At 42.7% G+C, this 24,521-nt stretch overlaps 1 protein-coding gene across 2 annotated transcripts in view; it reads left to right on the top strand.

Annotated features, from left to right (window-relative positions):
- The window catches only part of CYTH1 (cytohesin 1), a 62,631-nt gene that overhangs the window by 18,129 nt on the left and 19,981 nt on the right, over positions 1–24,521 (top strand). Inside the window, exons 2-9 of one of the 2 annotated variants that reach the window (XM_056549895.1) lie at positions 12,928–13,010; positions 15,503–15,567; positions 15,754–15,820; positions 20,063–20,181; positions 20,321–20,401; positions 21,722–21,834; positions 21,984–22,132; positions 22,741–22,853. In XM_056549895.1, coding sequence (XP_056405870.1) covers positions 12,928–13,010; positions 15,503–15,567; positions 15,754–15,820; positions 20,063–20,181; positions 20,321–20,401; positions 21,722–21,834; positions 21,984–22,132; positions 22,741–22,853 — 790 coding nt within the window. Of the gene's footprint in view, positions 1–12,927; positions 13,011–15,502; positions 15,568–15,753; positions 15,821–18,247; positions 18,286–20,062; positions 20,182–20,320; positions 20,402–21,721; positions 21,835–21,983; positions 22,133–22,740; positions 22,854–24,521 lie in introns of those variants that run through there. The other variant, XM_056549896.1, reaches the window with a different exon arrangement.

Below are 24,521 nucleotides of genomic sequence, written 5' to 3'. Positions count from 1 at the left end.
AGTCAGTATGTTTCGCCTAAGCCTGCAGTCCTTTTGGCTACTTGGTATGTAGATCCCCCCCGACATGTTTCACTACAAAAAAAGCTTCCTTAGAGGTCTAGGCTGATTTCACTGCAGAGCGAAACAGACAAATTGTTTAATAAAAACCTACTGTAAAATTATTTTATTTATTCAAATTCCAAAATCCATTAATTAAATCTGAAAAAAAAATGCACCCAAAGGTGTCTGTAGCCTTTAAAGGGGTATTCCAGGAAAAAACTTCTTTATATATATCAACTGGCTCCAGAAAGTTAAACAGATATGTAAATTACAGTGATGGCTTAACTTACAATGGCCTCAACATACAATAGTTTCAACATACAATGGTCTTTTCTGGACCATTGTAACTTGAAACCAGACTCAACATACAATGTACGGACAGTCAAGATCTGTGAAACGTGTCACAACTGGAGGAACTGACCAATCAGAATGGGCATTTTACTGGCAAATCACCTGTATTACTGAAGTGCATGCACTGACTGGCTGTCCGGTAGCGCCCCCTACAGTACAGGGAGGAACTACAAGTTCTGTACTACTCCTTACCTGTGCCAGAGTTACCTGCTCCTTTGGACACCAAGTAAAGGCGGCTCCATTTGGGACACTGTGTGTTCTGTATAGGACCCTAAAGAAGCTCCTGTCCTCTACATAAACCATTGTTTCCCAACCAGGGTGCCTCCAGCTGTTGCAAAACTACAATTCCCAGCATGCCCGGACAGCCGTTGGCTGTCCGGGCATGCTGGGAGTTGTAGTTTTGCAACAGCTGGAGGCACCCTGGTTGGGAAACACTGACATAGACAGTGATTACAGCTCCCAGCAGATCTTTATTACTTTGATATGTAAGGATTTGCTTTATCTATATTAGTTATCTACTTTTTCTTTAATCCTCACTTTTTCCTATTTTTGGTGGCTTCAGAACCAATTACCAGGTTTCCATAGAGTTATGGTCTCAACATACAATGGTCGTCCTGGAACCAATTAATATTGTAACTTGAGGGACCACTGTACTTCTATAAAAAAAAATCTTAATTTTAACACATTAAAGGGGTATTCCAGGAAAAAACTTTTTTTTTTGATATATCAACTGGCTCCAGAAAGTTAAACAGATTTGTAAATTACTTCTATTAAAAAATCTTAATCCTTTCAGTACTTATGAGCTGCTGAAGTTAAGGTTGTTCTTTTCTGTCTAAGTCCTCTCTGATGACACCTGTCTCGGGAAACGCCCAGTTCCCCATAGCGAACCTCTTCTAAACTGGGCGTTTCCCGAGACAGGTGTCATCAGAAAGGACTTAGACAGACAGAAAAGAACAACCTTAACTTCAGAAGCTCATAAGTACTGAAAGGATTAAGATTTTTTAATAGAAGTAATTTACAAATTTGTTTAACTTTCTGGAGCCAGTTGAGATATATATATATATATATATATATATATATATATATATATATATATATATATATATATATATATATATATATATATATTTATATATATATATATATATATTATATATATATATTATATATATATATATATTTATATATATATATATATTTATATATATATATATATTTATATATATATATATATTTATATATATATTATATATATATATATATATTATATATATATATATATATTATATATATATATATATATATATTATATATATATATATTATATATATATATATTATATATATATATATATATATATATTAAATATATATATATATATATATATATATATATGTTTTTTTCCTGGATACCCCCTTTAATGTGTTACTGTTTTATAACTGTCCTCCTCCCTAGATCACGATATTTTGCAGTCCCACAAAATGACAAAGACGCTGCATTAATAAATAATAATTTGTCCTTCTTACATCAGAAAGGAGTTGACACAAAATAATACAGAATATCTTGCGCCTCCTATTAGCATGTGCTGGCAGACACATCCCCATTCTGTCTCATTCAGGATGTCGGTTCTTAAGTCATTAGCAGAATATTATCTCCATGGTAGCGTTAGTGTTTACTGTTACTAATTTGATATCATTTTAATTTTCCTCTTATTCATAATAACTGTCTATTCCCATCCTTCCACTTATATGATCTTCCCCCAGCAGAACAGTATTAGGTACATATTAAATTGTATTTTTATTTCATATGACCTTCAGACAAAATTCGATTTTGATCTGAGCTGGAGCAAACAAAGTATTTAAAGGGGTTGTCAGGGAGTTAAAGGGGTATTCCAGGCAAAAACTTTTTTTTTTTTATAAATCAACTGGCTCCGGAAAGTTAAACAGATTTGTAAATGACTTCTATTAAAAAATCTTAATCCTTCCGATAGTTATTAGCTTCTGAAGTTTTCTGTCTAACTGCTCAATGATGATGTCACGTCCCAGGAGCTGTGCGTCATCAGAGAGCAGGACGTGAGTCATCAGAGAGCAGTTAGACAGAAAACAACAACTCGACTTCAGAAGCTAATAACTATTGGAAGGATTAAGATTTTTTAATAGAAGTAATTTACAAATCTGTTTAACTTTCCGGAGCCAGTTGATATATATATATTAAAAAAAAAAAAAAAAATTTTTTCCTGGAATACCCCTTTAACCCCTAAAGGACTACCCCTTTAACCCCTGTTTTACCTAAATAGCCAAGCCCAATTTTTTTAATCTGGTATGCGTCTCTTCATGTTGTTATAACTAGAGATGAGCGAACTTACAGTAAATTCGATTCGTCACGAACTTCTCGGCTCGGCAGTTGATGACTTATCCTGCGTAAATTAGTTCAGCCTTCAGGTGCTCTGGTGGGCTGGAAAAGGTGGATACAGTCCTAGGAAAGAGTCTCCTAGGACTGTAGCCACCTTTTCCAGCCCATCGGAGCACCTGAAAGCTGAACTAATTTATGCAGGAAAAGTAATCAACTGCCGAGCCGAGAAGTTCGTGACGAATCGAATTTACTGTAAGTTCGCCCATCTCTAGTTATAACTTTAAAATGCCTAAACTGTCTTTTTCGTGACATATTGTACTTTATATAAGTGGCAAATCTTTGTTGATGCATGCAGCATTTTTTGTGAAAAATTGGAAAATTATTATTATTTTTTTTTATGGCGTTCGCTGTGAAGTAAATATTATCTATCTTCTGTGGGTTGGTACATTTATGGCGATACCCAACTTAGATAAGCTTTTTATGTTCTTTTTCCTTTTCACAATAAAAGGTGCACTTTGATTACCAGCCTGTGCCATTTCATCACCCCTTGTGCCTTATAATTACCCTCTTGTGACGTTTCATTACCCTTTGTACTAATTCATCAGCATTTCAGAGGTTTGTGGGGCTGCTTGGTATTTTGCTGGAGCCGCCGTATGTTCTGTGACTGCCCTCCTGCAAGTTTTATATCGGGTCCTGCAGGATCCAAATCCCATTGCAGACATCCAATACACACCTACTCCGATCTCCTACAGATGCTGTTTGGACAGCTCCCGATCCCTACTAGTCCCGGTTTCTTCCTAGTAGCTGCAGGAACTGCCTTGCTCATCCAATCACTGGCCACAGTAGGGTCCCATCTGAGTCAGTGATGGGGTGAGTGGGCAATTCTTGTAGGGATGAAGAAGGAACAAGCAGTGACAAGCAGAGATTGTGAGTTGTCTTAAAGGCAGCTGCGGGAGATCATGGTAGGTGAGTAGCACAAACTTTAGGGTGGGGTTTACATATACTTGACCCCTTTTGTGACCGAGTTGACTGGATTGTCCCAGAAATGTCTGAACTGTTGGCAATACAGTGGTCCCTCAACATATGATATTAATTGGTTCCAGGAGAACCATCATATGTTGAAACCATCATATGTCGATTACATATGTCTATTTAAAAATGGTAATTGGTTCTGGGGCCTCGGAACCATTGTATGTTGAATACATATCTCTATGGGAAACTGCTAATTGGTTCTGGGATGACCATTGTATGGGGAGTGTTTAACAAACCAGGGTTCCTCCAGCTGTTGCACAACTACAACTCCCAGCATGCATGTACAGCCATTGACTGTCTGGGCATGCTGGGAGTTATAGTTTTGCAACAGCTGGAGGCACACTGATAGGGAAACATTGATGTATGGGGTGTATTGTGTGTGTATATGTGTTGTATGTGATGTGTGACATCACATACAGTACTGTACAGTTCTTTAAATACCTTCTGGGGGGACAGAATGTCCTCCATCACGATCCTGCCGACTACAGCTCTATAGGAAGGGGAGGGCAGCCAGCAGCTCATTGGATGCCTGCAGCAAGATGCTGCAGGCTATTGGCTATGGCTGCACTGGGGGGGGGCGGGGCTTACAAGAAGCTCACAGTGGAAGCCTGCGTGAGTTAGCAGGACAGCATGTGAGTAACAGGAGGCAGAACGGGGCACACGGGGCACATTAAACAACTATCTGTCAGTTGCTGAAGTTGTCTGCGCTGTCAGATAGCTGTTTGTACGATGGCCCCGACACACAGCAGCATCATATGTCGATGCTGCCTTCAACATACGATGGGCTCTGAGAGGCCATCATATGTTGAAATGATCATATGTCGGGCCATCATAAGTCGGGGGGTCACTGTATACACAAAAACTCTCCTAGAGGTCTTAGGGCAAATTTCAGACCTCGTGCCTTTGACAAAGCCAGGGATACTGGTGAAACGTTAGAGAGGATTATGCTTTAGTTTTAGATTGTCAATAATCATGTACTAAAGAGACAGTTCTAATAATACTGAGCTCAGAACTTCTCAATTGAGACAGTGAGCTGGAACTTACTAAGGCACACAAAACTTGCACGATATGGTGAACGCTATTTTAAAACACTTTTGCCACCCAGTGGTATAAATGAGCACAGTAATTTAACATTAGTGGGAATAACAGTTACGTTTTATACGTTATTTTTGGGGGTCTTCGGTTTAGGGACGTTCCCTGAGGGGCTAGTCGCTAAAGATGTGTTGAACTGTTGGCAAGTCATTTAGGAAATACGGCTTCAAATCTGTCTAAACGTAGAGATAAAGGGAATGTCAGGCTTGGGACAATATTTTTATTATATAAATTAATCTGAGTAGAGAAATGTTGTAAATACATTCTGTTACTTATTATATACTGATCCTGTAATATAGATCAGTGCTTCAATAACAATTTTGTAGGCTGCAAGGTGTTAACTATTTCAGTATTCTTTGCTTGCTCAATATTCCCTAACCTCTTCACACGGGACTTTGACCAGTCATTTGATAAGGGAAATCTTACCGGCTGATAATAGGAGCTCCGCTGTTGTTTCCAAGGATATCCAGAAGAATTGTTAAGGCAGCTGTGGTTTGTAATCCAGGTTGTAAAGCAAGATGAGCACAATATAGTAAAAATAAAACTTTTTAAATACATTGCAATATGTCGATTATGTCTGTTTAGAAACTGTACGATTGAGCTTAAACATGGACGCACTGGAGCAGATTTATCAGAATTCCAACACAATTTGCATTTACCGCCCTGTGCCCGCTCCTGCGATAGCTGGGACCCATGGCTAATGCAGGACATCACCGATCGTGGTGATGCCCGGTAATAACCCTTTAGATGCGGCGATCAAAGTTGATCGCCGCGTCTAAAGTAAAAAAAAAAAAAAAAAAAAAAAAAAAAAAAAAGCATTTCCTGCAGCTCAATCGGCCTAATCGGGACCACCGCGGTGAAACCGCAGTGTCATGATCAGCTGTTAGGACACAAGGAGGGTCCCTACCTGCCTCCTCGTTGTCTGATCGCCAATTCACTTCTCTGTGCCTGAGATCCAGGCAGGAGCAGCGGAGCGCCGATAACACTGATCAATGTAATGCTATGGCATAGCATTGATCAGTGTCTGCAATCAGGGTAATGCATGTTATAGTCCCCTACGGCTTTCTGCAGATATATGACCAAAAGCGCTGTAAAAATGGCAAGTCTTACTATGTTGTTGACTTTTTCGAGGCTGAATTTAAAAAAAAAAAATTTTAAAGGGGTATTCCAGTATAAAACTTTTTTTTTTTCTTTCTTTTTTCATATCAACTGGCTTCAGAAAGATAAACAGATTTGTAAATTACTTCTATTAAAAAATTTATAATTATACCAATGCTTCCTATGATTAATAGCCTAAAACTTAGCAGCCAGGTATTTTTTTTTATGGGTCCCTGTAGACCATAAATAAAATTTCAAGCTAAAAGGAATAAATAGGTAAATAGCGCTGGTATTTACCTATTTATTTCTATATTAAAAAAAAAAAAAATCTTAATCCTACCAGTACTTATCAGCTGCTGAAGTTGAGTTGTTCTTTTCTGTCTGACCACAGTGCTCTCTGCTGACACCTCTGACTGCTGAGACACAATTAGCTCCTAGCAGGCTATAACTACCCCTCCCCCTTACTACAATAAATACTTAAATAATAACTGACACAACAACAATTTAACTTTTCCGTGGGTGGGGATCGGCCACAGCTTTATTTATAAAATTACTTATATAAATAACAATTTAACTGTAACAAAGACACCGATTGGCTTCTTACCAACCCGAGAGGTGCTGCCACACCGTCCTGTGTGGAGGTCTACCCCGGGTTGACCCCGCTTTCACCGTCTTCTTACCGCCAAGCTGTGACTTACAATAAACAAAGATACAAAAAGGGAGGGAGGGAGGGCAAAACTCCGGGTCCTGGGCAGATTGAGGGGGGAAGGGAGGCACCACAGCTATAAATACCCAGGGGAGGGCCTCTGAAAGCCCGGGAAACTATTAAACCCCTGATTGGTGCACTCCTTCCCCCCCACCCATGGGACATACCACTATAGTTACCAACAAGTCTTACAGGCGGGGGAGGGGGCTAAAAACCTTGCCTGTACATTTCTTAACCCCTTAACTGCTCACCAGTCAGGGGGCAAGCTAGTTATGCACAGCTTGCCCCTCCAGACTGCTGAGACCCAATTAGCTCCTAGCAGGCTATAACTACCCCTCCCCCTTACTACAATAAATACTTAAATAATAACTGACACAACAACAATTTAACTTTTCCGTGGGTGGGGATCGGCCACAGCTTTATTTATAAAATTACTTATATAAATAACAATTTAACTGTAACAAAGACACCGATTGGCTTCTTACCAACCCGAGAGGTGCTGCCACACCGTCCTGTGTGGAGGTCTACCCCGGGTTGACCCCGCTTTCACCGTCTTCTTACCGCCACGGAGGAGACCAGTTAGCCCTACACTGGGCTCCGACCCCCACCCAAGAGATAGTGGATAGCCAACACCTGGGGCCACCTCCAGCCCCCCAGCACACCCAACACATTTCCTCTCCAGGAAATCCGCTCAGCGCTTCTCCTCTCCAGGAAATCCGCTCAACACTTTTCCTCTCCAGGAAATCCGCTCAACACTTTTCCTCTCCAGGAAATCCGCTCAACACTTTTCCTCTCCAGGGAATCCGGGTACCTGCCACCAGGACCAATTTTATAAATATTTTTTTTTATTTTTTTTTATTTTTTTATTTTTTTATAACCCGTGTGAACTCATCTCTCAGACTCGCCCATACACCGAAGGGTGCTGCAGCACTCGCACCACCTCGAAAGCTGCTCTCAAAACAAAAACACACCTGGGAAACATCAAACTGGGCGAATATAGCAACACAACATGCAGATCGCCCGCGGCCGTCGTGCAGCGCTACCCTCTCCGGAAACCCAGCCACCTCCGCCGGCCCCGATACAAAAAGAGAGCAAATCCAGAACTCACAAAACAGTCATTCGCGGACCCTCATGGAGCACGAGCTGCGTGTCCCGGATCGCCTAAACAGTCTCGGACCGACGGGCCTTTATTAGTTTTATTTTTTATTTTATTTTTTTTAAACTTTTACCATGAAACGCACAAAATAGGCACCCAAAAACACAGACACCCAAGTCCCATGGAAGGAGACGAGGAGAAAGAAAAAGTGCCCCATCCACATAGCCCCGAAAAAAGCTAGCGCAAAAACTCGGATCAGAAAAACAACGCAAAAGCGACAACCAAAAACCTGCAGCCGCCACTAAGCGACCCAAAAACAGATAGGAAAAACCGGTCGCCGACAGCAAGGCCACCCACTCGCGGGCCCAGCCCCTATGTATACACCACCCGCAAAGCAGAAAGAAAATCACCCCCTGCCATGTGCCGTGCAGCACAGCGGGAAAGCCACCCAACTTTTTATTTATTTATTTTTTTAGATTATTTATTATTTTTATTTTATTTTCATTTTTAGCTGATTCACATGAACAGGTGAAGATCCCACATCACATACTCAGAATGTTATTTGGATACACTGAGAACACTGCCCAAATCTCGAACCTCCTTGGAGAGGTGACACAGCAGATAACTTCCGTTATCACATCCTATTAAAACGAAACAGGAAATCAAACATTAGCCTCGTAAGGTCACTTCAAAGGGCATTCCAGGTACCGAAACCAATATTTATTTATTATTTTTTTTTTTTTTTTTTTTTTTTATGTTTTTATCCCCTGTCCACAGACCCTTTAGAACCTCCGGGACCCTCCACGACTGTAGATAGACATCCCGGCCTCCACACCAACACCAACCACTCGCAAGTACCGTACCGTGAGCGCGACCAAGTCGCAGGAGCCACCAAAGCGGACCACAAATTACACCACTCTCCCCGATGACCCACGGGCCGGCCACACAAGCAACCCTCCGGAACTACAGCCAGAGAAAACAGGACAAAGCGTCAACACCCAATACCGACCCAGGGAGCATAGCCCTGAAAGAAATTGTAACTCCAAACAGCGAAGCACTAGATGCAACAGACAGAGCACAGGAAGAAAAAAACGCCCCGTGATCACTCAAATCACACACTAGAAAAGCATCACAAAATTAGCGCGCAACCAAGCGCAGGGGACTTGCAACCCACACAGTAACGTTACAAGCCTAGAACATGAGCTGCCGAAGCAAGCACCCAAAGTCCCACAACCTACACCAAGGGAGAAGCACAAACAAAACCCCAAACATGGCAGAAACCCACTGACTACCAAGACCCAGGGGTAAACCACCCCACAGCACCACTGGAAAACCAAACACCACACCAACAACCGACCAAACCAGCCACATCCGAGAACAAAGCGAGCTCCCCGTGCAGGGAACTGAAAGCAGGCCAGGCCACCGCATGACCCTTGAAAAAACCCCAACCAACCGAAATGTCAGCCCAAAGCGTACCAGGGGCACATATGCGGGGGCCCAAATACCAGACACCCTCGGCGGCCAAAGACAACCTGCAGGAAAAAACTCCGCCCAGAACCATATTCCATGCGGAACTTACAGTAAACCAGCAAGGACCGGAACAGGGGCACCTAGCGAGCCCTGAGGAAACCAAAGCAGAGAAAACGCAATCACTCCCCGTCCACAGGAAAACTGCAGACCAACGCCAACGCGGCATGCGGAAGACTGCAACAAACCACACCCCAACAAGCGTAGAGCACAGGAGTATCCCCCTCCGGAAAACCACCACAAACAAAAGAAACCACGAGGAAAGACAAACTGAGACTCAAAGCGAAACCTACCCACCGCCACATCAGCTAAAGCACCCAGCACGACATACAGGAGTCCCATGCCTACCAAAGATCGGGAGCAAAACAGGAGAAAACATCAGACAATACACTAGGACAAACAGAGCAGCGGAGAGGGACTACAACTAATGACGGAGAGAAACACCAAACAAAGGGGGAGAAAACCAAAAGAAACAAAACCGTAACTGGGTGCCACCGATTCAAAATAAGGAACAAGCCTCAGGAGCTAAATCCACAAAACCCGGTCATCCAGAGCGTAAGGCCAAAAGACCACTCACCTAAGCGTGCACCACAGAAATTGATACCACACCAAAGCACCCCGTCAAGAAGAGACGTACCCAACTCACAACCAGAGACCAACATAGACATACACCTATATCCGAGACCCAAACCCAACAAACCCACAAGAACAAAAGGTGGAAACTACCAGAACAGCCATAAGCACACTAACCGGGGAAGGAGAGGGAACCAACCCAGCTAGCCAGTTGAAGACAACTGGCCTGCCAAAGCACCAAGGGCAGGCACGAAAATAGAGCCCCCCCTGCCCCCCCGCAACAGCACACTCACTAAGTCCAGAAGATGGAGAAGGCACAAAAGCAGGAGGAACCACTTCACCACCGCAGGCGTTGAACAAGGCACGCTGGAGACCACCTGGTTGCGGGTACTCTGTCGCCGCCCGGAATGGCGCCGGGAAACCAGCAGCAGAGAACTCAGGAAGAGGGACAGCAGCGGAGAGGGTTTGTGGTGCAGTGGCTGCCTGAACCATGCGCCGTGATCCGAAGTTTACAGCGATACAATTGTCGTGTCAAACAGAGTTGCGATATAAATATATATATATATATATATATATATATATATATATATATATATATATATATATATATATATATATATATAATATATTATTTTTTTTTTTATTTATTATTATTTTTTTTTTTTTTATAGGTATGAAAAGCGACCAAAATACGCTATATGGGACTGTAGAATTTATATATTTAATTTTTAATTCGCGCTTACACGCGGATCAAATGAGGATATATATAACTTGATAGTGCGGACATTGACGCACGTGGCAATACCACATGTGCCTGTGTATTGAAATCTACACAGTTTTTTTTTTTTTTTTTTATTGTAATTTTTCTTTTATTTTTTTTCTTCTTTTTTTATTAAAATTTTTTGTATTTTCCTTTTTTTTATTTTTTTATTTATTTAATTATTTATTTTTTAAATTAATTAATTAAGTAAATTTTTTTATTTTATTTTTTTTTATTTTTTTGCGCATACGCCATTGAAGGAATGCTGCAATCGAAGACATATTTAGATAGTACGGACATGTACGCACGCAGCGATACCATATACATGCTTGATGTAATACAGTTTTTATTTTATTTATTTATTTAATTATTATTAGTTATGTATTTATATTTTAATTCATGTTTCTATGTATGGGGGAAAAAGGGGGGGGGGGAGGAGTGATCCAAACATTTATCATGGCAAGGGTTTAATTTTTTTTTTTTTTGTGCGCAATGCTATAGCTCCATAGGGAGCCACAACACTGCACACACAGATCGCTTGCCATGTATTAACATGGCAATGATCTGGGTTGTCAGTGATTGATTGCTCAAGCCTGAATTTCAGGCTTGGAGCAATCAATCCACGAGAGTACGCGCAGGAGGCAGGTGAGTGACCCTCCTGCTGCGTTCCAGCTGATCGGGACATCGCGATTTAATCGCGATGGTCCCGATCAGCCCGACTGAGCAGCCGGGACGCCTATACATACATTCAGATGCGGCGATCAACTTTGATCGCCGCATCCGAAAAGGTAATGCCGGACATCTGCCCGATCGGCGATGTCCGGCATTAGCACGGGTCCTGGTTGCTAATAGCAACTGGGACCCGACGGCTATGATGCGCGCTCGCCTTGTGAGCGCGCATTATAGCTGGGAACACGCAAATGGACGTTAATAAACGTCCATTTGCGCAAGGCTACACAAAACAGCCGCAGCAACCCAGGGGCCGCCACCGCAGACGGAGGGGACAGCAACGGGGAAGGAGGCAAAGCGCGCACATAAGGAGCACGCCTGGCAAAGGGGCTCGGGCCAGGGGCAGAGAAGTGGATTGGAGGAACGGGCAAGGAAAAGGATTAAAGGTACGGGAAGAGGATTAAAGGAAAAGGGCAGGGAAGAGGAGTAAAGGGACGGGCAGGACAGGCGGACGGGGGGGGGGGGGGGGGTGTCAAAGGAGAGCGGGACTGTGAGAGGGCGAGAGGTCCGCCAGCCTCCCGAACCCAACGCCAGGGTGCAACAGGAGGGGAGGCCAGCTAGCCACAAGCGAGCATGCCAACCCTCACCCTCCTGCTCCATCCGGGCCATAATATAAGGGGCAGATACATACCAACCGGCAGACAAAACTCCGGGTCCTGGGCAGATTGAGGGGGGAAGGGAGGCACCACAGCTATAAATACCCAGGGGAGGGCCTCTGAAAGCCCGGGAAACTATTAAACCCCTGATTGGTGCACTCCTTCCCCCCCACCCATGGGACATACCACTATAGTTACCAACAAGTCTTACAGGCGGGGGAGGGGGCTAAAAACCTTGCCTGTACATTTCTTAACCCCTTAACTGCTCACCAGTCAGGGGGCAAGCTAGTTATGCACAGCTTGCCCCTCCAGTCTGTCTCAAAAACTGTCCAGAACAGGAGAGGTTTTTTTATGTGGATTTGCTTTTACTCTGGACAGTTCCTGAGACAGACAGAGCACTGTGGTCAGAGATAAAAGAACAACTCAACTTCAGCAGCTGATAAGTACTGGAAGGATTAATATATATATTTTTTTAAATAGAAGTAATTTACAAATCTGTTTTAACTTTCTGGCACCAGTTTTTTTTCTAACTGGAATACCCCTTTTAAATTGGCATCAGAATGTTTGCTGGTACAAAGATACAACTTCCAGCATGTGCAGGAGTTGTACTTTTGCAACATCTGGAGGTCCACAGTTTCAAGACCACTGCTCTAGGGCATGAAGGAAGCCTCTTGTGTTCAGGTAAACGAGTGCTATATACAAGTGTGTGGGTGTGTTGTGATCACCTCTATATTAGAGACTAGACTGGTTTTGGGATTATTTTACCTATGAGATCACCTATGATGTGGATGTAAGAAACACTTGGCAGAAGATCAGGTTTGGTGACTCAGGAAACCGTAATCAACAGAGGACGTTGTTATTAGTGGTTTTTACTGTTAAACAGCTCAATAGTTTTAATAGCAAATATAGTCACCGGAGAATTCTATTATTAGATGAATGTACATGTGAAATAACTATCATCACTTCTCTCCTCTAGTGCCCAATGATTTGACACTTCAGGAGAAAGAGGAACTGGAGAACATCCAGCGTAGGAAGCAGAAATTGCTGGAAGATATACAGGTGAGTGTTTTTTATTTTTTTTATTTTATTTATTTTATTTTTGTCAGTTTGATAAAGGTCAGGTACATTTGATGGTAAAATTGAAGTCATTACAAAGTATAATTGGTGGCCCCCAAAAACAAAATTGTGAGGAGGAAAAATGAAAATTGGCTGTGCCCTAAGGGTGAAACGGACTGTGTCCGCTGAACAAAAGGTATTGATGACTTCTCTTTATGACAGGTCAGTGTTTACCAACCAGGGTGCCCCCAGCTGTTGCAAAACTACAACTCCCAGCATGCCCGGACAGCCGAAGGCTGTCCGTGCATGCTGGGAATTGTAGTTTTGCAACAGCTGGAGGCACCCTGGTTGGGAACCACTGGGATATGTCATTAAAGGGGTACTCCTGTGGAAAACTTTTTTTTTTTAAATTAACTGGTGCCAGAAAGTTAAAGGGGTAGTCCAGTGGTGAAAAACGTATAAGCTTGAGATCGCGGGGGTCCGACCGCTGGGGCCCCCTGCGATCTCTCTGTACAGGGCTCCGGCTCTCCGGCCAGATAGCGAGTGTCGACCTCCGCACGAAGCGGCGGCCGACACGCCCCCTCAATACATCTCTATGGCAGAGCCGGAGATTGCCGAAGGCAGCGCTTCGGCTCTGCCATAGAGTTGTATTGAGGGGGCGTGTCAGCCGCCGCTTCGTGCGGAGGTCGACACGCCCCCTTCCCGCGGGCTGTCGGGGCTCCGTACTCCTTTAAAGGACTACTCCTTTAAAAAGATTTGTAAATTACTTCTATTAAAAAATCTTAATCCTTCCAGTACTTTTTAGGGGCTGTATACTACAGAGGAAATGCTTTTACTTTTTAGATTTCTTTGATGTCATGACCACAGTGCTCTCTGCTGACCTCTGCTGTCCATTTTAGGAACTGTCCAGAGCAGCATATGTTTGCTATGGGGATTTTCTCCTGCTCTGGAGAGTTCCTAAAATGGACAGCAGAGGTCAGCAGAGAGCACTGTGGTCGTGACATCAGAGAAATCTAAAAAGTAAAAGCATTTCCTCTGTAGTATATAGCCCCTAAAAAGTACTGGAAGGATTACGATTTTTTAATAGAAGTAATTTACAAATCTGTTTACATTTCTGGCACCAGTTGATTTAAAAAAAAAAATAAATAAATAAATAAAAAATTTCAACGGTAGAACCCCTGGTACTCCACTGAAAAACCTTTTTTTTTTTTTTTTAAATCAACTGGTGCCAGGAAGTTAAACAGATTTGTAAATCACTTCTATTAAAAAAATCTTAATCCTTCCAGTACTTTTTAGGGGCTATATACTACAGAGGAAATGCTTTTACTTTTTAGATTTCTCTGATGGTCACGCCCCCTTCCATAGACTTGTATTGAAGGGGCATGGCCGTGACGTCACGAGCGGGGTGTTACTGTGACGTCACGAGCCTCCACCCCGCATCACCAGTCATATGGCACAGTGTAAAATTAGCTCCGTGTACAAGATTTCTGGGGTGCCGCAGCAGAGATCGCGGGGCTCCCCAGCGGCAGGACCCCTGTGATCAGACATCTTATCCCCTATCCTTTAGATAGGAAAGATGTCTATGGGCGGAGTACCCCTTTAAGTGAGCATAGTCAGGGGTCAAGTCCTGGGAAAAAAGTGTGGGAACTCACCCAAAATGTACACTCAAGGGCTTGTCCAGCAGAACTCCTGCTGAAAAAAGTGCAGGAACCCACGCGTTCCTGCAGGACTTGAGCCCTGATTATAGTGGAATAAGCCACTTCGAGACTCCTTTGGCACTGGCCTATCTCCTTCTACAACAAAGGGTAGAGAATGTTGAAATCCAGCTTGCTTCTTACTCACCTACGTGAGTTCGGTTGGTTTAGTAGACTTTTCTCTTATAAGGATTTGCACTAGAGATGAGCGAACTTACAGTAAATTCGATTCGTCACGAACTTCTCGGCTCGGCAGTTGATGACTTATCCTGTGTAAATTAGTTCAGCCTTCAGGTGCTCCGGTGGGCTGGAAAAGGTGGATACAGTCCTAGGAAAGAGTCTCCTAGGACTGTATCCACCTTTTCCAGCCCACGGGAGCACCTGAAAGCTGAACTCATTTATGCAGGAAAAGTCATCAACTGCCGAGCCGAGAAGTTTGTGACGAATCGAATTTACTGTAAGTTCGCTCATCTCTAATTTGCACCATTCCCAAATGTCAGGTGACATGTAATGGCTCATAATGTAAGGCCTGAGCTAGCTCGGTCACCTTGACATACTTTTCAGGGCTGGTGTGGGCACGGTCACTGTACTCAAATGATTATTGATCTTTGCTACCTCTTGTATGTACTTAGTGCAAAAGGTGATAATAGGGTGAAAAATTGTAAGAATTTGCTCATGTAAATGTTGTTATAGTTCTATTTCATGGAAGAGGTTAAAAGGAAATTGCACTTTGTACAGTAGTAAAAACAAAATTCTAGTTTCTAAAATGTTTTTTTTTATTTTTTTTATATGTTTTTTTAGAGGCTTAAGGAGGAAATAGCAGAAGTTACAAATGAAATTGAAAATTTGGGAACCATGGAAGAAAGGTGAGCATAATCTTATTTTTATTTTATCTATTTTTATTTTTATTTTTTTAATCCTGTCAACACGCAAAGGGAATTTAATCATATGTTTTCTTCTAGAATATCCCAAATTGCTGGTTGTGTTCATCTTTCTATTAGAGGCAATAACTAAATTAAAACTTTTTAATATGTTTTTATTTAATTTATTAGGAAAAATATGCAAAAGAATAAGCAAATTGCAATGGGAAGAAAAAAGTTCAACATGGATCCTAAAAAGGTATGCACCATATAAACTGTCATGTTAGGGCTCGTTCACTTTGCCGCCATGTTCCGCTGCAGGGATCTCCGTCGCTGAGTCTGTTGGAAGACTGACGGATGAGCAGAGAAAAAAATATACTGCTTGTCCTATTTTTATATTTATCCTCTCAGCTCCTGTAAAATAGCCGACACCTGACGGACCTCAATTTAAGTCAATGGGATTTGTCAAGACCCGGTGGCGTCAGTTGAGCTCTGACCCGTTTAGGGTACATTCGGCCCAATAAGAAAAACAGCTGAACAGATGGAAGCACAATGGCAGTGTGAACCTTGCCTTGGTGATCTTCCTGGTTGGTTCCGGTCATCAATTTTTTTTCGTCAGGGATTTGTTTGTCATTAATATATTGGTTTTCTTTCTCAAATAGTTGGCTCCTCTAAAGCATTGTTTCCCAATTTTTTTTCTAGCTCGGGGCACACCTCAGAATATTTTTACCATGTGCACTCCTGACTTCCTACCCTCCATCCCTGTATGTTTATGTAGGATCCCTGCCTTGCATACGGCGCTGTTCATCGCATCCCACATTGTCACTCAAATAGTCCCATCATAAGCTGCTGTTACACTGTAATCAAGAAAGTTACCCGTATTTTTCGTCATATAAGACGCTCCGGCATATAAGACGCACCTAATTTTATGGGATAAAAATCTAGAAAATAAAGATTCTGAACCAAATACAATGTAAAGTATAGGACAGTGATCTTCAACCTGCGGACATTCAGATGTTGCAAAACTACAACTCCCAGCATGCCCGGACAGCCGTTGGCTGTCCGGGCATGCTGGGAGTTGCAGTTTTGCAACATCTGGAGGTCCGCAGGTTGAAGACCTCTGGTATAGGAGAAAGTACTCATGTGTCCTCGCCACTCCCGACCCGTAGCCACTGCCCTGGATGTCGCCCTCCATCGCTGTCGCCGCGTCCCCGGGATGTCCCCGTCGCTCCGGAACGTCTCTGCTGCCCGGTATCCTCTCTCTCCGTCTCCGCCATGACGTCGCTACGCACGTCGCTCCTATTGGATGACGGGACGGTGTGCGCGACGACGACAAAGGAGAGCGCTGGCCATGCAGGGGATCCCGGCACGGAGCAGACACCGAGGAGGCAGGTAAGGTCCCTCCAGGTGTCCTGTAAGATGTTCGGGACACTGCGATTTCACCGCGGCAGTCCCGAACAGCCCGACTGAACAGCCGGGTTATTGTTATTTTCGGTCAGTTTTGATCGCCGCGTCTGAAGGGTTAATACAGGGCATCACCGCGATCGGTGATGTCCTGTATTAGCCACGGGTCCCGGCCGTTGATGGCCGCAGGGACCGCCGCGATAGGTGTGTATTCGCCTTATAAGACGCACCAACTTTCCCCCCCCCCCAGTTTTGGGGAAGAAAAAGTGCGTCTTATACGGCGAAAAATACGGTACTCATATACCGCACCCTATCTGCGGCCCTATTCACTGTATAAATGTAGCTCCAGCTATGTTCTCCCATGTGCTGGCTAGACGGCTTTCCTGTTCATAAGATGGCATCCTATGGAGGAGCATGTGATGATATACTCTGCCACCTCCACTGCACCAGTGCTTTGTCCTTTAGCAGACTGTAAGGCTATGGAGGAAGCAGAGTGACGTGTATCATCACATCCTCCTCCATAGGATGCCATCTTATGCACAAGAATGCCGTCCAGCCAGCACACGAGTTTGGAGGAACAGGAAGTTGTAGTTTGATTCAACTCCTTTTAATATGCAGGGCGTACATGTATGACCTGCGCCCACTCCCCTTCTATGACGCGTGCTCAGGAGCTTAGCGCTCATCATAGCTGGATGGTCCCGGCGGCCATCAGGACCCATGGCTAAAGCCGGACATTACCTGTCACAGTGATGCCGGCACTAACTTTTTAGACTTTGATTGCGGCGTGTCAAATGTAAAAAAATAAATAAAATAAAAAATACTCCTGGCTGCTCAGTGGAGCTGATCGGGACCACCGCGTGGAAACTGTTGTGTCCCAATCAGCCTAGGGGACAGCCCTTACCTGCCTCCCCGACATCCGGTCAGTGCTCCAAAGCTCCAGTCAGCCCTGGCAGGCAGAAGCAATGGAGCACCGATAACACTGATCAATATTATGCTATGGCAATTTTTTTGTTTTGCCATAGAGTTTGTGGTAATATTATGGAGGGCATTACAAAGTAAAATTGGTGGCACAAAAAACAAGCCCTCCTATAGGTCTGTGGGTGGAAAATTTTAAGCGTTATGATTTTTAGAAGGTGAGGAGGAAAAAAACGAAAGTGCAAAGGGGGGTGATACAGAGAATAAGTAAATGCTATTGGCTCTGCAGAAAAATCCTGTTGTAAGGCAAGCAGTTCATAAGCTGTAAAAGCTGCATGCGAGCTATGATTAAGCGCAGGCGCACCGTCAGCAGTTGTGCCCACACTTTCACCCATGGGAGGACAGGTCCGATTGGCAGCTGCTTTTATTACTCCTCAAATACATTTTAACCACTGCATGTTTTCCACATATATATATTCTTAAATTAAAATATACTGTTGTAAATTGTTAAGGAGGATCTGGAAACAAGGTTGGATACTAGTCCACTTATTAAAAATAATGGGGAAGAGTTATCAAAACCTGTCCGCAAGAAAAGTTGCCCAGTTGCCCATAGCAACCAATCAGCTTGCTTCTTTCATTTTGCAGAGGCCTTTTTAAAAATGAAAGAAGTGATCTGATTGGTTGCTATGGGCAACTGTTCAACTTTTCCTCTTCACTGGTTTTGATAAATCTCCTCCAATGTGCTGGATTTGTCACAGAAGCTGGCTTTCTTAAGACCAAAATTTTGGCGCAATTCTTTTTCAAGTCACGCCCCTTGCCAAGCAAGGAACAAAAGTGTCTCTAAAGCAACAAATGTGCAGGGCATGTAAGCAATGTATTTTTAGTTATTTTTTGCTTTTTTTTTACACCACTTTTTTGTCAATTGCATATATTATACTTTTGTATAACTAAAGTGGACACTATAGTATAAAGCAGAGGTCTATGTTATCCTATCCAGAAAAAACAAATCTGGTCCATTTATAATTGTAAATTTACCACGACACATTCCCCTTTCACACCATGTTCACTACCTGTATTTTAATGTTGTGGATATTCAATTACTATTTTAAAATCTGTCCAACAGGATCATAGGAAGGGAGAATAGGGGGGAGGGGACTTTTTTGAATTGAAAAATGTTGGTGTGCCTAAACATGTAACTATATCCCTCAAAACTACCGTATTTTTCGCCATATAAGATGCACCCAATTTTAAAGGAGGAAAATCAAGAAGGAACAGATTCTGAACCAAATACAATGTAAAGTATAAGACAGTGATCTTCAACCTGCGGACCTCCAGATGTTGCAAAACTACAACTCCCGGCATGCCCGGACAGCCGTTGGCTGTCCGGGCATGCCGGGAGTTGTAGTTTTGCAACATCTGGAGGTCCGCAGGTTGAAGACCACTGGTATAGGAGGTAATACTCACATGTCCCCGCCGCTCCGGACCCGTCACCGCTGCCCTGGATGTCGCCCTTAATCGCTGTCGCTGCGTCCCTGTGGTGTCCCCGTCGCTCCGGAACGTCTCTGCTGCCCGGTATCCTCGCTCTCCGTCGCCGCCATCATGTCGCTACACACGCCGCTCCTATTGGATGACTGGATGGCTTACGCGACGACATGATGGCGACAAAGGAGAGCGCCGGCCATGCAGGGGATCCCGGCACGGAGCAGTCATTCGCCGATCGGACACCGAGGAGGCAGGTAAGGTCCCTCCCGGTGTCCTGTAAGCTGTTCGGATGCCGCGATATCACCGCGGCGGTCCCGAACAGCCCGACTGAGCAGCCGGGTTAGTTTCATTTTCGCTTCAGACGCGGCGGTCAGCTTTGATCGCCGCGTCTGAAGGGTTAATACAGGGCATCACCGCGTATTAGGAACGGGTCCCGGCCTTTGATGGCCGCAGGGACTGCCGCGATATGACAGGGTTTTAATGTGTATTTGCCGTATAAGATGCACCAACTTTTTCCCCCCCAAAGTTTTGGGGAAGAAAAAGTGCGTCCTATACGGTGAAAAATACGGTAGATCTTAATTTTATGACATAGAAAGTATTTGAATGATTCAAGGGCAATAAAAATGTATATTACTCACGTGAATGTGTGCACACAGAATATTTGTATATGAATATTTGGAATGTACACTTGTTTTTGTAGGGTATCAAGTTCTTGATTGAGAATGAGCTCCTGACAAATACGTGTGAGAGCATTGCTCAGTTTTTGTACAAAGGAGAAGGATTAAACAAAACTGCTATTGGAGACTATTTGGGGGAAAGGTACGTTTGTGTGTTTCAATAACTTACCGTACATATATTTATTTACTATATGTGTGTGTGTGTGTGTGTCAAATAGTGGCTTTACTCTTTCTCCTAAAATCCACGTTTAATTGTTTTTTTTTACTTTGCACATCTTCAGAGATGACTTCAACATCCAAATACTTCATGCCTTTGTGGAGCTTCACGAGTTCACAGACCTTAATTTGGTGCAGGCACTTCGGTGAGTAGTAGTGCGTAGTTAACTAGACTCTGAGGCCGCATTCACACAGCAGAATTTCTGCACTGAATTTCTAGCCAATACCCTTAAAGGGTACCTCTCATCAAATAAACTTTTGATATATTTTAGATTAATGAATGTCGAATAACTTTCCAATAGCATGTTAATGAAAAATATGCTTCTTTCTATTGTATTTTTCCCGATCAGTCCTGTCAGCAAGCATTTCTGACTCATGCTGGAGTCCTAAACACTCAGAGCTGCCAGCCTGCTTTGTTCACAGCCAAACAGGCTGTGAACAAAGCAGGCTGGCAGCTCTGAGTGTTCTCCTTTGTGAACAAAGCAGACTGGCAGCTCGTAGTGTTTAGGACTCCAGCATGAGTCTGAAATGCTTGCTGCCAGGACTGGTAGGGAGACCCCTAGTGGTCATTTCTTCAAAGTGGAAAATTAAATAGAAAGAAGCATATTTTTTAATAACATGCAATTGTAAAGTAATTCTGCATACATTAATCTATAATATATCAAAAGTTTTTTTTTGATGAGAGGTACCCTTTAAATGGGATTCTGCTGTTCCATTTGGCTGCAGGAATTCCATTGCAGTGAATTGGCTATAAATTCATGCAGAATTCAGTGCAGCAATTCTGCCGTGTGAACCTGGCCTAAGGCTTTGTTCACACGGAAGAATGTCTGTCTGCATTAGAATTCCGCACGGAGATTCCGCAGAGTGTTCCATCGGGTGAACATATCCAGATATGACATTCCTTATTCCTAGGCTATGTTTTATTTATGGAATCTCTGCCGGAGATATTGCGGGTGGAGATCCTGCCTGCAGCGATATCCATCGCTAGGACTGCGTGAACACAAACTGCCACCATAGACTGTGATGCAGCCCGTGCAGATTTCCGTCGACAGAATAAACATGTTCATTCTTTCGCCGGAGTCCATTTATTGAATTTATTCTGCTGTGGAAATCCCATGGTGCAGCAGAATCTCATTGAAGATAATGGAAAGCTGCTGCATCAGTATTTTAGAGCTGAATTTTTTAGGTCAAATATTCCGTATTGTGTAAATGTACCTTAAATGATTTGTCTTTTGTTACTTGTCATACCTAGGCTGCTGCTTTCTATTCTCCCATATTAAACATTGCAATGGTTACTTTATTTAATACAATTTCGGTATTTAGGTTCCTTTTGTCGCCTGTCATGCTGAAATACCTTTTAAAAACTAAGAAGTCGAACAAACATGGAATAAGGAATATTAGTTAAGTTTTACTATCGAACTGTTATTCTCAGCTAATTGTAACATTATTCTTTTTATCTCATTCAGTCAGTTTCTGTGGAGTTTCCGCTTACCAGGAGAAGCCCAGAAGATCGATCGTATGATGGAGGCATTTGCTCAGCGTTACTGTCAGTGTAACCCAGGAGTCTTTCAGTCTACAGGTGTTTAATTAATTATTATTATTTTTTTACATATATGTATATGTATTTATTGTATATATTAAATTCCGTATGGTACCTTTTTATTTATACTTTCCTTTTTTTGTATATGCTTTTGTTCCAATCACTAACATTTTATTTCCTTTTCCCAGACACATGTTACGTGTTGTCTTTTGCCATCATCATGTTAAATACCAGCCTGCACAATCCCAATGTCAAGGATAAACCAAATGTTGATCGCTTTTTTGCTATGAACCGTGGCATAAATGATGGAGGCGATCTACCTGAGGATTTATTAAAGGTTAGTACAAATGTTAGAGTTAATGTAGAAGGAAAAAAAAATGAAAACAAAAAACACATTTAAAGGGGTACTCCGGCGCTAAGACATCTTATCCCCTATCCAAAGGATAGGGGATAAGATGCCTGATTGTGGGGGTCCCGCCACTGGGGACCCCCGTGATCTTGCACGCAGCGTGTTCGCTCCGGGTCTGATTACTGGCGATCACGGGGACGGAGCATTGTGAAGTCACGGCTCCGCCCCCGTGTCACACGGGGGCGGAGCCGTGACGTCACAATGCTCCATCCCCGTGATCGCCAGTAATCAGACACGGAGCGAACACGCTCCAGGGACTGATTCTAACTGGGTGCTGTGTGCAAGATCACAGGGGTCCCCAGCGGCGGGACCCCCACGATCAGGCATCTTATCCCTTATCCTTTGGATAGGGGATAAGATGTCTTGGCGCTGGAGTACCCCTTTAAGAATATTTACTTATATTAATAGGATGTAATTATTCTGAATAGATGTCATAACAGATATAATAGTCTCTGCATTATCCAGTATTTCTAGTAATCATATGTGATGGATAATTCTTATTTACGTTTATTGACTTTGATTTTGTATCTTCCTAGAATTTGTATGACAGTATAAAGAATGAGCCATTTAAAATTCCAGAAGATGATGGAAATGACCTAACGCATACGTTCTTCAACCCAGATCGTGAGGGCTGGCTACTGAAATTGGGTGAGTTTGACTTTTTTGTTTTGACTTTTATCTGAAGGGAGTTGTACAGTTAACCAGGCAAATGGGATTGTGTTTGGAATGAGTTGTAATTTATTAGCCAATCCACCGTGAGAACAATAACCTAAGTCCAGTCCATTAATTTTCTAAGAGGTTTCTGTCCCTACAGAAAATGACATTTATTGTAGAGAGTGTTGTATGTGTTCACAAAAGACTCATTTTATACAAGAGAGGTATATTCCTATACAAGACCATGGAAAAGATATCAGGCGATGGTAGGAAAGTAAGATAGAGTGAAGATCTAGATTCCAAAGAAGAAGATGTATCTACTTTATTGAGTAGATAAGCCACAGTGTATATAAAACCCTATCGTTCCTTTTCAAAGAAAGTTTCTAGGATAAACCACTGTGCAGTAGAATTAATATTGTTAAAATAGACTTGTAACCACGTGATGTGGTTCTTCCCAAAAGAAGTCAAATACTGGGAGAAGATCTTAGGTGTTATTTAAATGTCTGTTCTGTCTCCTCTTTCCAGCCCTTTTTCATACGACCTAATAGGACATTTTAGAGTGGGTCCCCTAGGTCCCTCCCCACCATGAACCAAAGGTGGAGGACCACTAACACGCTTGCCTTGGTGGACCCACTTGTTGCTTTGTAATATTTTTCTGTCTGCCACATACAGTGTGATGCTGCGCCAGCTTTGTAAAATGTAATATGGATTAAGACTTCTACCTACCAAAGTAAAATATGAGGCGGTGTTCACACTGAGGAAATTCTGCAATTGTTGCTGGTTTTGTGCGGAATTTCCTGTGAAAATAAATGCCAAAATTCAAAGGTCTCATTGATAATGTTTTTTTTCTGGTGGATTTTGACAAGAGTGAATAGGAGTCAAATTCTGCATCATAACTTTCCAAAATGTGAGCATTCAGATAAATTGGAGGTTGCTGCAGGCAGAATCCACTAGGAATTTCATCTTGGAAATCTTAAAAAAGTTTGACCATACACTCCTAGTTTCAGACCGCTAACAGGCCATTGCCAAGCCAATATGCACACTCTACACAAGTGATTTTTAATATGTTTGTAACACCCGATACCTTTTTCTCATACATAATTTTAATTTTATATTTCCTTGTCTTTTTTTCACTTGTATGTTTTCTACATTGGCCTGCAATATTTTGCTCCACGCTCCAGGAGGTAGGTGCATGGGTCTTGTGTTCATTATATGTGGGTACTTGGTGCAAGCCTGGCGCTCAGTTCATTATGAATAACTTGTTTGCACTGTGTTATTTGCTTTTTCGAAGAATCTTTGCATTGCTAGAGGTGGTTAAAATTATAGAGGAGAACAGAATTTCTGGATGGCAGAATGATCCAACCATTTTTATTAATCTATATATTCATTATCAAGCATATAAGGCATCAGACAGATGAAACATTGCTGCAGATTTTTGTGGCAAAGCAGTACCAACCACTGAAAAACCTCTCCTGATAGGATTGCCAACAAGAGGAGTACACTGCTAAAATTATTCACATATTCTACTTTAGGAACCTTAGTAAGAGGTACGGTTGGTGAGTTACTGTTGGCCGGTGAGGGGCAGTGTAGGTAGGTTTTGTGGTTAGTGAGGAGCTATAAGGATAAAACATAAGGTGGCACTGGGGTATTAGTATATATTTGG

This window comes from Hyla sarda, chromosome 13, assembly GCF_029499605.1.
Source record: "Hyla sarda isolate aHylSar1 chromosome 13, aHylSar1.hap1, whole genome shotgun sequence".
Classification (NCBI taxonomy): domain Eukaryota; kingdom Metazoa; phylum Chordata; class Amphibia; order Anura; family Hylidae; genus Hyla; species Hyla sarda.
This window is presented reverse-complemented; position numbering and strand designations above follow the sequence as displayed.